Source organism: Myxocyprinus asiaticus, chromosome 3, assembly GCF_019703515.2.
Source record: "Myxocyprinus asiaticus isolate MX2 ecotype Aquarium Trade chromosome 3, UBuf_Myxa_2, whole genome shotgun sequence".
NCBI lineage: Eukaryota > Metazoa > Chordata > Actinopteri > Cypriniformes > Catostomidae > Myxocyprinus > Myxocyprinus asiaticus.
Window position 1 is genome coordinate 58,455,001 of NC_059346.1, and position 16,732 is coordinate 58,471,732.

Below are 16,732 nucleotides of genomic sequence, written 5' to 3' on the forward strand. Positions count from 1 at the left end.
TTGAGATGAATGACCCTTTAACTGTAGGCACTTTTTCATGTGCGTAGGAAACTTTCACAGCTGTGTCTGTTGTCTAGTCGAATCTTTTGTCCCGCCTTGTCAGCTGTCATTTTGGCAAATTCAAACTAGAATAGCATCCCCTTTAGCCAGAGATGAAACCTATCACCTCTGAAGAGCGTCTGTGCTTAACCCTCACGCTATCATGTCAACCAATGGTTGGTGTTTACTGGCTTGCCGTATTGTCTTTCTGTTTCAAGTACAATCATATACTGACTATTGTTGGAATCAGTATATGATAATCATTGTATCGTATTGAATATTGTACATATTGATACATTTTGGTCAAGTACTCCTGAAAAGAGATTTCATCTTTGTTTTGTTTAATGCTCTGATTATTAGTACCTTTTTTGTGATTGATTGGTATATCTGTTAAAGCCAATATTGGACTACTTCATTTTGTATCTTTCACTGTTTTCTTGCCTGCTAGTGTTTTAATGTTTCATGTTGGATAATGTTAACTTCTAAGCTGTGTTTTTAATTCAATTTAGAAATGGTTTTTAACTACATGGCAAGAACTGCATATAGTTTCATTATAAATTAGATACGATTCAACTGATATCGAATATATTTTAACATTCAGTAAAAGGGAGTGTTTTCTATCTGTCATGTGAGATTATGCAAACCAAAGTTGATGCAACAAAACTCTGCATGAATGATTTGCTATTTTAACTGAAAAGCTTTACTCAAAACTCAAGTCAGTACTCTTGGGGTAAAATTTGCTGATACTTTTTGATCATTCCCTACCAGTGTAGTACTATGTGGACACCTTTGTTAGTTTTTATCTTGCTATTCTCGACTTCTTGCCAGTTTCGATGCTCAGACTGATATGCAAACCTGTCACATGCATTTTGCGCATACATTTGCATTTCTTCTTAGATATTTAAATAATTGCACAAGACTTTGTGCACTTATCTTTAAACATGGTTACATATGGCAATGTTTTACTGTTAATAGTTTTTAGTGGTTCTTATTTACTGTAAGATAGGCAGCAAGTAAGATCCAGTGTAAAACTGTTATTGAACTTTCCAGGCTAGTAAGAGATCATATGCACTATGCTGTATGGAATTACATCTGTGCCAAATGTTTTGAGTGTAACTTTTCAAGAAACGAATACAAATATAAACTGAGAACAAATGTAAACACTCTGTAATTTAAAAAACAAACAAACAAACAAACAAAAAAACTAGATTATGAAATTTGGCTGGCGATTAACTGTCAAACAAATAATTGTGATTATAATTATTAATTGTCTGTTTTAAGGCTTTTACGATTATGACGCTTATTTGTTCATTTTAGTGCTTTCACGATTATGACGATTAATTGTCATACAAATTGTCATGCTTTTGTCATAGATGTATGTGTGCTTCATAAACCTTAAGAAGTCATTTATACATATTTAACTAATACTTGATTTCCTTTAAGACTTAAAAAACCTATGAATTACATTAAAAGTAATATTTTAAAAATCAAAATATTTCAAAATACTTAAAATATCTGTTCTCTTTTTGGTCAGCTTTAGTCATGGTGCATTTTGTTGTTGTTGGAATCCAGCCAACCTGAATAGCTATTATATTATATTATATTATATTATAGTATATCATTATATTATATTATTATATTATATTATATTATTATATTATATTATAGTATATCATTATATTATATTATTATATTATATTATATTATTATATTATATTATATTATAGTATATCATTATATTATATTATTATATTATATTATACTATATTATAGTATATTATATTATATTATTATATTATATTATATTATAGTATATCATTATATTATATTATTATATTATATTATACTATATTATATTATATTATATTATTATATTATATTATAGTATATCATTATATTATATTATTATATTATATTATTATATTATATTATATTATATTATAGTATATCATTATATTATATTATTATATTATATTATACTATATTATAGTATATTATATTATTATATTATATTATACTATGCTATATTATATTATATTATTATATTATATTATAGTATATCATTATATTATATTATTATATTATATTATTATATTATATTATATTATTATATTATATTATATTATAGTATATCATTATATTATATTATTATATTATATTATACTATATTATAGTATATTATATTATTATATTATATTATACTATGCTATATTATATTATATTATTATATTATATTATAGTATATCATTATATTATATTATTATATTATATTATTATATTATATTATATTATTATATTATATTATATTATAGTATATCATTATATTATATTATTATATTATATTATACTATATTATAGTATATTATATTATTATATTATATTATACTATGCTATATTATATTATATTATTATATTATATTATAGTATATCATTATATTATATTATTATATTATATTATTATATTATATTATATTATTATATTATATTATATTATATTATATTATTATATTATATTATTATATTATATTATACTATATTATAGTATATTATATTATTATATTATATTATACTATGCTATAGTATATTATATTATTATATTATATTATTATATTATATTATAATATAATATAATATAATATAGTATAGTATAGTATAATATAATAATATACTATAATATTATATAATAATATAATATAATATAATAATTAATATAATATAATATTATATTATAGTATATTATATTATATTAATTATTATATTATACTGTACTATAGTATATTATATTATTATATTATATTATACTATGCTATATTATATTATATTATTATATTATAATATAATATAATAATATAATATAATATAATATAATGATATACTATAATATAATATAATAATATAATATAATATAATATAATAATATACTATAATATAATATAATAATTAATATAATATAATATACTATAATATAATAATATATAATATAATATAATAATATAATATAATATAATATAATATAATAATATTATATTATATTATATTATATTATATTATATTATACTATACTATAGTATATTATAGTATTATATTATACTATACTATATTATATTATATTATTATATTATATTATATTATATACTGCATGTATAAACCCAATTCACAAATGCGCCGTTCATTTCCTTATTTGGACAGTAAAATGAGATTGGAATTTAAAGTGCACAATAACTAGATCAAATAACCGCGATCAGACGATTATTTAATCATCGTAACAGGCCTACTTCCAAAGTTTTCTTTTATGCTTTCTGAATTTTTGTTCGCAGGTCTGGCACAAACCTCTCCTGTGGGCGGGGCTTACAGAGGTGTGTGCTCATAAGGTAGTGAATTTTTGAGTGACAGCTTCTTGACCTGGAAGTTGAGTTCAGTGATGTGTGAGAATCTGTCAGCTTAGGTTTTGTTTTTGTATTTTATCTGTATTTGTATTTATTTTTCCTACTTTGTCGGAAGAAGCTTTCAGGAGTGGCACGGATGAATGCCATCACCATGACTAAACACTTTATTACCCAATTGTTAGCGCGTGCACTCACACCATCGCAATTCCCTGGCTGCACTTTTTATGAATTTCAGAGAATTTAAACAGATTATGAAAATCGCAATCCAGCATGGAGCTTGTTTTAACAGACTGTAGATATTCAAGGGGATTGCATTGCATGGGTATTCAATCCAAAGAATGGTGTTTAAAAAATTCTTAAACACTTTTTCAAATGTAGCTTACAAAACCAATTGTATGGTTGATTTGAAAGTTTTAAAGAATTTAACTTAATTAAAATAGTTATGGAACTCAAATCACTTTATTAAAACTACACCATATAAGTATAACAGTGACCCATTCTCTGGGTCATCAGAATTTTCATGAGAAGCTGTTAAGGCAAAAGCTAGTGAAATTATGTTGTATTCAGACAAGGTTTTTACGATTAATTTTAGATGGATGTTTAAATGAGTAAAACACACTTTTCTAACATAAAACGTTAGGCTAAACCTAACCAATAATGTCCTAAAAGATAAATGAGAGGTAAACGCGTAGCCAAACTTATGACTGCGGCATAGGTCTGGGGTCTATAGCCGCTTCAGTTGGCTAACAACTGCCCATTTAGACAGGAAAAGCCATCTAAATGACATGTAAATTGACCAATCACAGTCGGTTTTGTCATTATGGGGTGTATAGGGGTGGGGTTATCGGAGACGTGTCATACCATAATAAACATGGGGGGGAAATTATTTATATAATGGTGAGTGAGTCACTGCAAGGATTGCACAGAAAACACATGGGAGAAGAGCAGAAAATGTGTAGAGAGTCTTAAATACAGCACAGAAAACCTCATTACAGACAATTTTACAGGCATATATTCTACATTCTATATACAAAGCAGAAAATGCAGCTCTGCTCATGGATATCCACTTCACTTTCTGTCACGTGCTTCAAACGAAACTCAGAATATCTTTGATTTGATGTCAATAACCTTGCAAACTTGGGCAAATTCTATGATTATTTCATCCTCAAAAGCACTCATGCTATCAATGCGAACCTTGTGAACACAACTCGGCTTCCAGGTGCACTGATGAAACTGCCTGAGTCTGTCTACTCGCGCAAGTTCCATCGAACCAGCCAATCGGATTTGTGCTGATTGATTGAGAAAGCGTTTTCCAGTTTTGTGTGCTATAAGCATCAGACGGTTAGTGCACGGACTGTGGAGGGTCTGTGGGTGTGCCGTCTGAGGCTGAGACTATCCTTACTCTAAACCAGAGATGCCCAAACCAGGGCCCGTGGGCCAAAGTTGGCCCATGATGACCTTCGATTTGGCCAGCCTTGACGTTTCGGTCATACCATTTATTAGAGAGCTATATATTACTTTTTTAAAAAAAATACAAGTTAACACATAATACATCCTAATGTGTATAAACTCAAACTTCAAAACATTACAACAATGTAGGGAAGAAATATGCAAGTGCATGTTATGGCTTCTTAAGTAGGCATCATAAATGGGTATCACTATATATATAGGAACAACTTTTATGTAAATGCACCTAAACCAAGTCAAGTGGTCTAAGATGTTCAAAAAAAGAGGCACACTGCCCTAAAGATCTATGCACATTGTACAGTAAATTTTATTTATAGGCTTTCATAGCCTTGAAGTTAAATAAAACCTTATTAATGATACAATAATAATTTTACAGAACATTAACAACTTTTGGTGTATGAATCATATCTCTGACTAATGTTCATTGTTAAATGTTTAATTTTGCACTGTTTTACTAAATTGGCATGAAGGAGTTGCTGAGTTTTTTTTATAAGCTCCTTGTTCCAAATCTGGAGAAATGCTGTCATCTACTCCTCTGCAGGGCTGTTTCAGACCATTCTGGCGCCCTAGGCAAAATCCCTATTGGCGCCCCCATCGAAGATGATTACACTTGAATAAGTGTGTAAATGTAGGCTGTAATACAAGCATTAAAATGTATAGTAGAGTAAGTGTTTCAAAAACATAACATGGCAGTGTACGGGTGACAGAGCAAAAAATAAGTGTTTATAAACTCGTAATCAGCCATAGTACTCATGATTTGTGTGAAAGTGAATGAAAGGCAATGTTGCTGAAGCGCCTCTACTGTTAATTTCACCAGGAAACGGCGGTGAAACGTAGAACACAGCACGCAAAAATGTAGTTATAGTAACATTTATTCTATGAGACTAGATTGTTTGTTCTTCTGCAATACGTCTGTAAGATGTTTCCTCTGGGATTGCAAAAGGACATTCAGCAGATGTCTTTGAGAAGTTTATGATTTAGAATGTATATAAATTTGTTCTTTTGAAGATGTTTATTAGATGTTAATTTGAATGCGATGCTTTCCAGATGAAATGCTATTAAATAGACATCTCAGAGATGTGCAGTACGTGTGCTATCAAAGTTTCATTTCCTCTTAACTTGCACAATCCATACAAATGTAATACATTTCTTAATCGGGTTAGGACCATGTCCTGACAAGTAAACACGATCTAATCAAAGAATGTAATAGTAAGGATAACCACGTCAAGTACTGGGATAAACCAAAACCAAATTATACTGTTCTGCTCTCTGCCTGAAAAGGCAGTAACTTTTATTTATTTATAATCTTAATTATACTTACTTCCCTCAGGCTGCCTCAAGTGTCCTGCTGATGATGATAATGATGATGATGACATTTGTCCATGCTACTACTAAAAGCTTATCACAACAAAGTAGAACTAGGAGGTGAAAATATATAGAGATAAAATAAAAATAAAAAACATCTAAACATATACCACTAAACACTAATGAATTATGAAGTCGCTTGCAGATTCTCACACTTTTACACGCACATCACTGAACTCAACTTCCAGGTCAAGAAGCTGTTACACAAAAACTCACTAGCCAATGAGAGCCCATCTCTGTTAGCCTTGCACACACAAGGGGCTTGTGTCAGAACTGCAAACGAAAACTTAGTGTAAATTAAATCTTTGGAAGCATACTTAAAAATACTAGCAGTGCATTCGTAAGTCCTGATCAGTGAATGCAAGCAGAGAATTTCGTTAACAAAGGATACTGTCTATTTGAAGACTAAGTCTAAAATTTTGCCTTTGATTTAGATTTTTTTCCGTTTTAGAGGGTTTTCACTCATTTTCATTAAAAATGTTTTATTTGTCTCTTGAAAAGTTATGCTCAAAATATTTGGCACAAATGTAATTCCATCGACCTAGCCCTTGCCTGACTTAGCCATCCCAGGATGTGACCCTTCCCTAAAAATAAAAAATGATTCTGATGGACTAAATTCACATAATCATCAATCTACCTATCCGACATGACTCCAAGGTTTAATGTCATTGTGCATGATTTTTGGTGACATCACCAGAACAATTTTTGCAGACTTTTTTGTTTTACAGTACATCAAAAATGTAGCTTACACAGTCTTACTGGGACGCCATGCAAGGAGCAGACGTGTGAGCGACGAGCTCTGCGCACTTTGCTGAATTTTCGATTATTTTCATGTTATAATCTGGTGAAATTTGTTACACCCAGTTACACATTTGCCCTTTGTTGCAAAACATGGCAAAGAAGTCAAAATCCTTGGGCTCGGGAGACATTAAAAGACACTTACGTGTTCAGGATGAAAGCCCCGACAGGCCTACAGACCGGGGACTCGATTTGGATGGCGCGGCGAGAGAGGAGATCCAGCATCAGTTGTCCAACATGTCGGTGATGTTGACGAAGATTCTTGCTGACTTGGAGGATCTCGCTGTAATACGTCAATCGATCACGGCGATGGAAATAAAATTCTCCGAGTTAGGTACAAGAGTGACTGATGTTGAAAAACTAATCGATTTTCTGGAATCTTCGGAGAGGGAATTAACCGCTAATCCACCCGCGACCAAAGTTGATCTGGAACATCTCCTTGAAAAGCTTGAAGATCTTGAAAATAGAAGCCGCAGGAATAACGTTCGAATTGTTGGAATTCCTGAGCTTGAGGAGGGCAGAGATATGGTGAAATTCCTAGACGAGTTTTTCCCGAGTCTGCTCGACATCACAGGCCACAAGCTGGAAATTGAGCGAGTTCACAGAGTCCCGTCTCACAGATCTGCTGAGGGAGACAGGCCCAGATCGATTCTGGCCAGATTTCTGAGATCATCCGATAAAGATCTTGTGTTGCGCCAGGCGAGGAGCAAAGGGAAGCTTTCTTGAAAGAATCATAATATTTTCTTGTTCCCGGACTTTGCGAGTTCAACAAGAGAGAAACGCGATCGGTTCAAGGAATGTAAGAAACTCTTACATCAGAAAAAGATCTCGTTTGCTCTGATGTTTCCTGCCAAACTGAGAATAGAAACGAAGGTCGGTCGCAAAGTAGTCACATGTCCAAATCTGGCAATGTCTTTTATAGAATCAATGACTGAGTAAACCATTGGATGTTTCTCATGTGAGTGGGCCTGACTCGCAGTACTAACTCTTGAGAATGCTGGGCGACATTTTGGATTTTTTGTGTTGGCTCCGCCGAGCGGCTGGAGCTTGTTTTGTGAATAACACTTTTCCTTAAAGAAACTTTTGCACTGATAAAAGATTACTTTTGCATTGAAGTTCCCGGACAGATTGAGAGTGGACACTATGGATGACCGCAAAATATCTACATGCTGCTCACACAAAGGATGTTTTTATGAAGCTGACAGATTATGTCAGTCATGGTATATACTTTTATGCAGCCTCCGAGTGAAATGACTCGACCATCCGGGGAACCGGGATGCCGGTGTTGTTTCTTTTTGTATTGGTTCCGCCTAGCGGCTGGAGCTTGTTCTATTGAATAACACTCCTTGGAACAGCTGTGGATTAATCTGTTCGTTCTTCGTGCTTATTCCTCCTGCTGGCTGTAGTTTGTTTTGTTGAGTATGTTTTTTTATTTTTTTTTATTTTTTTTTATGGGACATTGGAATGATTACGTCATCCGCTGAACTCATAACAGCTGGCTCACGGAACATTCGTTTGTCTGTCCGAGGAATATGAACGGTTTTATATCAGCTGGAATTTGTCTTGTGGAAGATCACATCTTTGAGACAGTTCTGTGAATGATTCTACACGTTCTTAGTGTTCATTCTTCCTATTGACTGGGTTTATTTTACAAAGTATTTTCTGTTATGTAATTTTGCCTCACAAATTTGTGAGGCAAAATTGAGCAATCCGATGGCAAAGTTGTCGTGGGGACTCGTGTGCGTTCATGGACCTTTTGAGTTTAGAGGGATTGTCGCCGGTTGGCGCTGTCGTGCGCGGGGTTAATGCACACATTTTTCTTTTATCTGTTTGTTTTGTTCGGGGGTTGATTGTTTCACTATTGGGGAATGTGGTCTATATAATTTTATTTTTGACACACAATTTATTTTTTTTACTATATCAAAATGTCAAATGTTAATATGAGTGTACTATCTCTCTCCACATGGAATGTGAATGGGTTGGGGCACCGCATAAAAAGAAGGAAGGTTATTACTTTTCTTAAACGTAAGAAATATGATATAGTGTTTCTTCAAGAAACACATCTCTCCCCGCAGGAAGCTGAAAAATTTGGGAAGATATGGTGTGGACATGTTTTCTTTAGTGTTGGCTCAAGTAAGAGCAAGGGAGTCATTATATTGGTAAATAAACATCTACAATTCAAATGTCTCAAACAGATTAAAGATAAATTAGGAAGAGTCATTATTGTTTTAGCTGAAATTCAAGGGCAAAGGTTGATTTTGGCTAATATTTACGCACCTAACGCTGATGATCATGGCTTTTTTATAGATCTTGAAGGGATGTTGCAAACCGTTGGCACCCCTCATGATATAATATTGGGAGAAGACTTTAATCTTTTGATGGACTCAGTCCTTGATCATAGTGAAGCAAAAGTGTGCAAATCCCCTAGAGCAACATTGATGCTTCACAGGATGTGTAAAAATCTTGGTCTTACAGACATTTGGAGACTTTTGAACCCATCTGGTAGGGACTATACATGTTTTTCATCAGTCAACAAGATTTATTCTAGAATAGATTTTTTTTTATATCCAAATCCTTATTTCATCTGTTGTTGATTGCTCAATTGGAAATATCTTAGTCTCAGATCACACCCTGGTGAGTTTAGAGGTGATGCCACATATAGAGAAAAATAAATCTTATAGTTGGCGCCTTAATGTATCCCTTTTGCAAAATCCTGATTTCCAACAAATGTTAAAGACTGAAATCAGTGTTTATATGGAGACCAACTGGTCCTCGGTATCCTCTGTGGGCGTGGCTTGGGAGGCACTTAAGGCGGTTCTTAGGGACCGGATCATACAGTATGCCTCATTCATCAAAAAATTCAAAGCACAAGAACTTGTAGAGTTGGAAGGAAATATTAAAAGTGCAGAGGCAGAGCTGAAGCGCCGTATGTCATCTGATGGCCTCAGAGAATTGACTCGTTTGAAATACAGATATAATACTATTCTGTCACAGAAAGTGGAGTTTTGGTTATTCAGGGCAAGACTTTGAGTCAGGTGATAAAGCAGGAAAACTTTTGGCTAGATATATAAAGCAGAGAGAGTCTTTTTCTATCATTCCCTCAGTGAAATCTGCTTGTGGTGAAATATTTACCTCGGCTATTGATATTAATAATGCTTTTAAAGAGTTCTGTCTTGATCTCTATAGGTCCACGTCTTCGTCTACTGATGGAGATATTAGGAACTTTGTGGAACCATTAGATCTCCCTAAACTGACGAATGAGCAAAAAAACTCTCTTGATTCTGAGATAACCTTGGAGGAGCTTGATGAGGTAATTAAGTCCCTGCCTACAGGCAAGGCTCCAGGGCCTGACAGCTTTGCCGCTGTGTTTTTCAAATCTTATGCTACAGAACTGGCGCCATTTTTGTTAGAAGTTTATACTGATTCATTAAAGAATGGAAAGCTTCCGCCAACCATGACACAAGCCCGGATCAGTCTGATTCTAAAAAAGGATAAAGATCCAAGCGAGTGTAAAAGTTACCGCCCAATTTCGCTGATCCAGTTAGATGTAAAAATTTTGTCCAAAATTCTGGCTAATCGATTAAGTAAAGTTATGACATCTCTTATACATATAGATCAGGTGGGGTTTATTCGAGGCCGTAGTTCTTCTGATAATATTAGGCGTTTCATCAATATCATGTGGTCAGTAGCAAATGAACAATCTCCGGTTGCTGCCATCTCTCTTGACGCTGAAAAGGCGTTTGATATGGTAGAATGGGATTATCTTTTCAAGATTTTGGAAAGGTATGGGTTCGGGAATACATTTATTGGTTGGATTAAGTTACTTTATAGACACCCTGTAGCAGCGGTACAAACAAATGGGTTAATTTCAGATTATTTTACTCTGGATAGGGGCACCCGGCAGGGTTGCCCTCTTTCCCCATTATTGTTCTGTCTTGCCCTGGAACCATTAGCAGCCATGATAAGAAAGGAGGATGATTTTCCAGGGGTGACGGCAGGAGGTGTAGCGCATAAGCTTCTGCTTTACGCAGATGATATTTTATTATTCGTCTCCGACCCCACTAGATCCATGCCTTGCCTCCACAAAATTATTAACTCCTTTTCCAAATTCTCAGGATACAAAGTCAATTGGTCTAAATCCGAAGCTTTGGCTTTGACAGCGTACTGTCCAGTAATGGCTTTCCAGCCGGGCGCCTTCATGTAGCCCAAACAGGGAATTAAGTATTTGGGAATTTTATTCCCAGCAAATTTGTCTGATTTAGTCAGAGTTAATTTTGATCCCTTAATAAAAAGGTTTTCGAATGATGTGGACAGGTGGGCTTCATTACACTTATCGATGATTGGGAAGGTTAATGTTATTAAAATGAATTGCATTCCAAAATTTAACTATCTGCTACAGTCTCTCCCTGTAGATGTCCCTCTCTCTTATTTTAAGCAATTTGATAGCATAGTGAAGTCCTTCATTTGGAATGGTAAGCGTCCCAGGTTAAATTTCAGTAAATTACATAGGCCGATTGACAAAGGTGGGTTAGGCCTACCCAAGATTTTATTTTATTATTATGCATTCAGTCTTAGACATTTGGTTCATTGGTCGCTTCCACCTGAGAGAGCTCCTCCCTGGTTTTGTATTGAAAAGGAAGTTCTTGCCCCTATCTCGCCATTGCAAAGCCTTTCGATTAAACTAGCTGGAGAGGTTAAGTCGCACCCCATTATTTTGCATTTACACTCGATATGGACAAAAGTGTCCAGAGTGTTTAATTCTGATATTTATTTAAATGTTGCCTCGAGCATATGGCAGAACCCTAAACTATGCATTAATAAGTCCCCTTTCTGTTGGTCAGATTGGATTGTGAGGGGGTTAATGCACTTGGTGACCTATATGAGGGTGGAGTATTGAGATCTTTTGAAAATTTGGTTCAACATTTTGGGATTCCCAGATCTCAGTTTTATAAGTATTTACAGCTGCGCCACCTGCTCTGCTCTGTTTTTGGGAGTAGCATACACCCCCCTAGAGCGGCAGATACTCTGGAAGTGGTGATTGCTGCTTTTGGGAAGGGTCATGAGGCATCAGTGTATTACTCCTTGTTAATTCAGAGTCTGGGGGACCGAGCTTTAAATTCTCTTAAAAGATTATGGGAGAAAGATTTAAACTTGGTATTGGAGGAGGGAGTGTGGGCTAGGATTCTAAAAAAACATAAAGTCTGCATCTAGAAATGCAAGGGTTCGCCTTATGCAATTTAAGATTTTACATAGATTTTATTGGACCCCCTCTAGATTGTATAGGCTTGGTCTTAAGGACACACCCATCTGCTGGCGATGCCATAATGAAGATGGAGACACCATCCATGTTTTTTGGGGGTGCCTTAAGATCCAAGAATTTTGGCTGAAGGTGCAAAGTTTTGTGTGTGATGTGTTGGGCACTCAGGTCTCGTTCTGCCCCAGACTCTGTATTTTGGGAGATAGGGAGGTCATGGATTTGGTAGATAAGTACATGAAGGACTGGGTTTTGACCGGTGTGATGATTGGTAGACAGGTTATTTTGAGGAGTTGGAAGTCGGATGGAGCACTCTCGTTCCCGGAGTGGTGCGCAGAGATGGGGAGGGTGGCTGCCTTCGAGGAGGGGTCGAGTATTAGGATGGGGGTTAGGGAAACTTACAATAAGAAATGGGGCAATTATTTAGCATTTTTGAGGGAATCTCGAGGTGGGGCGGTGGAGGGAGTAATTTAAAGTTTATTTATTTATTTATTTTATTATTATTATACTTGATTATTGTATGTTATTTTATGTTGTTGTTTTAGTTTTCTCTAAAAAACTAAAAAACTTTTTTTTATGTTGTTTTGTGTCTATATTCTATTGACCACAGGGGTGTTCGTGGGGGGGTCAGGGTGGTTTGAGAGTTTGGTAGGGGGAGGGGATATAGTGGGGGTTTAATGTTAAAAGTTTTTGATTCATTATATAGATGTTGTTGTATTTCTTGTGTTAATTTATGAATCAATAAAAAAATTTAATAACAAAAAAATGTAGCTTACACAATATTGAGAAAAAAATAAGAATGACAATGTTAGTGCTGATCCATCCACTGGTGTGTTTCTTTTTGGCAGGTAAAGATGGAAACAGAGCAGCAAAATCAAAGCCAGTCCAAGCCAAATGATCAGACATCATCTGTGGAACCAAAAGGACAAGCAGAGTCTTACTCGCCCTCCCCATCTTCTACTGCCCCTAATACCCCACCACCGGCTCCAGCCAGACCAAGACGACCCCAGAGAACCCCTCAAGTGGAAGGATCTATTGACGTATCAGAGCCCAAGCCTCCAGAATCTCCTAAACTGAACCAATTGACCAGCCATGCTGACCTGGTTGACTCTAACAAACCCAACCATCCTTCAGAAGCAAGACCCCAACTCAGTGTTGGAAATGTTGGCCAGGGACCTCCAAGTTTGGCTGGACAGAAGATTTCAGGACACGCAGCTGTTGCTCGAAGTCACATTGCAGTTAGAACAGCCTCCCTTCCTCAGGCCCTATCTTACAAACAACCACCTTCAGATCCTGTCCTGCACCCTCAGAGAGCCCTATCAGTCGCTGGGACTGCTGACACTCAGGCTCAGGTCATGGAGGATTTCAGGTAAGATAGAAATGCAGCTCATAAAGGAAGTGTTACGTTTTTATTCGCATTGTGGTTTAACCAAAATTGGCAATTACTTTTGGAGATGTATTATTATTTTGGCTTGACGAAGCGAACTCACTGTTATTCTACAAACTTTGTTTATTGTTGTTTCTGTTTTTTTAAATCAGAAAAATTCCGTAGACATTGACGGAATGTTCAAGTGTTCAAATGGGCCAGCGGAATGCTCGTTAATTCAAACTTCAACTGTCATAAATGTAAATGTAAACAAACTCATAAAAGGCCTTTAATTTGATTTAAGTTGCTCTCTCTCTCTCTCTCTCTCTCTCTCTCTCTCTCTCTCTCTCTCTCTCTCTCTATCTGTCTATCTATCTATCTGTTGGTTCATCTGACTATCTATGTGAGAGTTTGTCTGACTATCTTTTTTAGCTTGCTGGCTGTTTGTCATACTGTAATGTCTGCAAATCCATAAAACTTTTCAAACGCCTTGACAAACTTTACCTATGTGGTTGTGGTATAGTCTACAATAACACAAATAAAGCCTACTGTATACTGCTAAACAACAACTCTACTACTGCAGAAATAGAAAAAGTAGTAAATTAGTATGCTATTCCAAACATTACGCAGCCTATTACTGACTGAATACTGCGTAGTATATATACTGTATACTGTATACTGTCTGTTATTTTATTTAAATATTATTTGAAACTCAGTGCAGTATGCAACAAATAGAACAAGCATTGATCAAGCGTCAGTTACTCTCAGTAGTCATCATTCCATCCAAGTTACTAATTTAATTTATGCGCAACATATTTGAAAAACAATTTGCGAATAAAGCAGCTTTTCCATCCCATGTGAGAACAAAATAGTCACTTCTGGAAAAATTGGTGCTAAATAGAAATAAAAATGGAAGTTAAAGCCACTATGGCTCTTTTATTAAATGCAATGAATGATTTTATAACCATCTTGGTGTTTCAATCTAGCATTTTTATGGTTAGATGAAAACCCAGCTATTGTAGACAGGGTGTAGTCATCCTGAAGATGTGCACACAACTCACTTTCCTTTCCTTCCATTTCTATAATTTTAATTATCCATGAATATGCTGCAAACATGTTTTTGAGGATACTTGTTTGCGTCTTATTTTTGCATGTTAATTATATTAATTGAACAGATGAATTAGAGGCCAAACCCATGAACCATCACCAGCAATGCCTTCATTATTTCTACATGCCAACATCCAGCAGTGAATTACAGCAATTATGGGAGAAAACTCTCCCAATCATCCATACACAAACATAAAGATAAGGGGAACAGTCAAGTTTCCTTGAAGTCAAATGCCTAAAGGGCTGCTCACACTGACAGCGATTTGCAGTGACAAAGTGACCAGTAGTCATTCATTTTCAATGAGAGTTGGGCAATTGAAAGTGACATGAGGGACAATGACCACTGGCAATGCGACAAAGTTAAGCAGAGTTTAACTTTATGCAAATGAACAGCTACACGATGCAACAACTACTAATGAGAGTGCAGTGGAGCTCACAAGATCCGCCTCTTGATTCTGTTAGGTAATGCAGTCAAGTAGGAACGCCTACTAGCAACCAACAGCACAACAGACTTTGTGCTGAAAAATCATTTACTCATCCTCAAGTTGTTCCATATCTGTATGAAGTTCTTTCTAACTTAGAATAACAAAGGAGATGTTAGGCACAGGGTTAGCCTCAGTTACCAATTTTTGTTTTTAGGTCAAACTAGTCCTTTAACACAGATAAGAGGCATTCTAGCACAAATTCTGACTGGTGTTCTCTGATGTTTTTTTGTGTCAACAGAATTCATATCATCACATGGAACGTGGGCTCAGCCATGCCACCTGATGACATTACTTCTTTATTGGGTTTGAATATCGGTGATGGAAACACAGACATGTATATTATTGGGTGAGAATTCCATCTCTTCTCTGGTTTTCTTTAAGAAAAGCGCTCGGTATGAAAATAAATCATGTTGGCCATACTGTATGTATGGAAAGTGTAAATATGTACATGGGTCAATGGCATGACACTAGTTTTTTGTCTGGATCTATTAAGTTATTCAAAAATGTATTAAAAATGCATTTCACACAAAACAATGACTTAAATACACCTCCACTATGACGAACATGATTTCAATTAAAATTCGAGTATAGATTATTTTGATGGATTAAAAATGTCTTAAATAAACAAACAAATAAAAGTCTAATTAAAAGTGGAAATTTTGTAAAAAAAAAAAAAAGTAATATATGAAAAAAAAAAAAATGTGTCCACCAAATCAAAACCAGGTATTGTAAGCAACATGCAGGTAGCCATTCTGTTCTCATGTGACAAAAAGACATAAAACAGAGAAGACTCACGACTGTGTGTGAAGTTTTTATGAAAAGGCACATTATTGTAATACCTTTTTCTTGCTGGTTACGCCACATTTTTAAAGTCATTTAAATGGTAGAAAATGCTATAAATGTTTTTTAAAAAAATTGTGAAACCAAAATTAACAAAAATTATATTTCTCTGAACTTGACACGTGTTTTTCAACTAGATTTTTGTTTTTTATCCCCTTTTTCTCCCAATTTGTAATGCCCAATTCCCACTACTTAGTAGGTCTTTGTGGTGGCACGGTTACTCACCTCAATCTGGGTGGCGGAGGACAAGTCTCAGTTGCCTCCGCTTCTGAGACAGTCAATCTGCGCATCTTATCACGTGGCTCTTGTGCATGACACCGTGGAGACTCACAGCATGTGGAGGCTCATGCTACTCTCCGTAATCCACGCACAACTTACCACGCGCCCCATTGAGAGCGAGAACCACTAATCGCGACCGCGAGGAGTTTACCCCATGTGACTCTACCCTCCCTAGCAACCGGGCCAATTTGGTTGCTCAGGAGACCTGGCTGGAGTCACTCAGCACACCCTGGATTCGAACTCGCCACTCCAGGGGTGGTAGTCAGCGTCAATACTCGCTGAGCTACCGAGGCCCCCAACTAAATTTTTTTTTTACGATTTATCACCTCGGAAAACCTTATTTTTT

General features: G+C 35.2%; 1 protein-coding gene across 2 annotated transcripts in view; it reads left to right on the plus strand.

Moving 5' to 3' along the window:
• The window catches only part of LOC127420415 (inositol polyphosphate 5-phosphatase K-like), a 48,810-nt gene that overhangs the window by 4,472 nt on the left and 27,606 nt on the right, over positions 1-16,732 (plus strand). The window contains exons 2-4 of one of the 2 annotated variants that reach the window (XM_051662706.1): positions 10,242-10,365; positions 13,158-13,678; positions 15,506-15,613. In XM_051662706.1, coding sequence (XP_051518666.1) covers positions 13,164-13,678; positions 15,506-15,613 — 623 coding nt within the window. In that variant the 5' untranslated portion in view covers positions 10,242-10,365; positions 13,158-13,163. The remainder of the gene's footprint in view (positions 1-10,241; positions 10,366-13,157; positions 13,679-15,505; positions 15,614-16,732) is intronic. The other variant, XM_051662700.1, reaches the window with a different exon arrangement.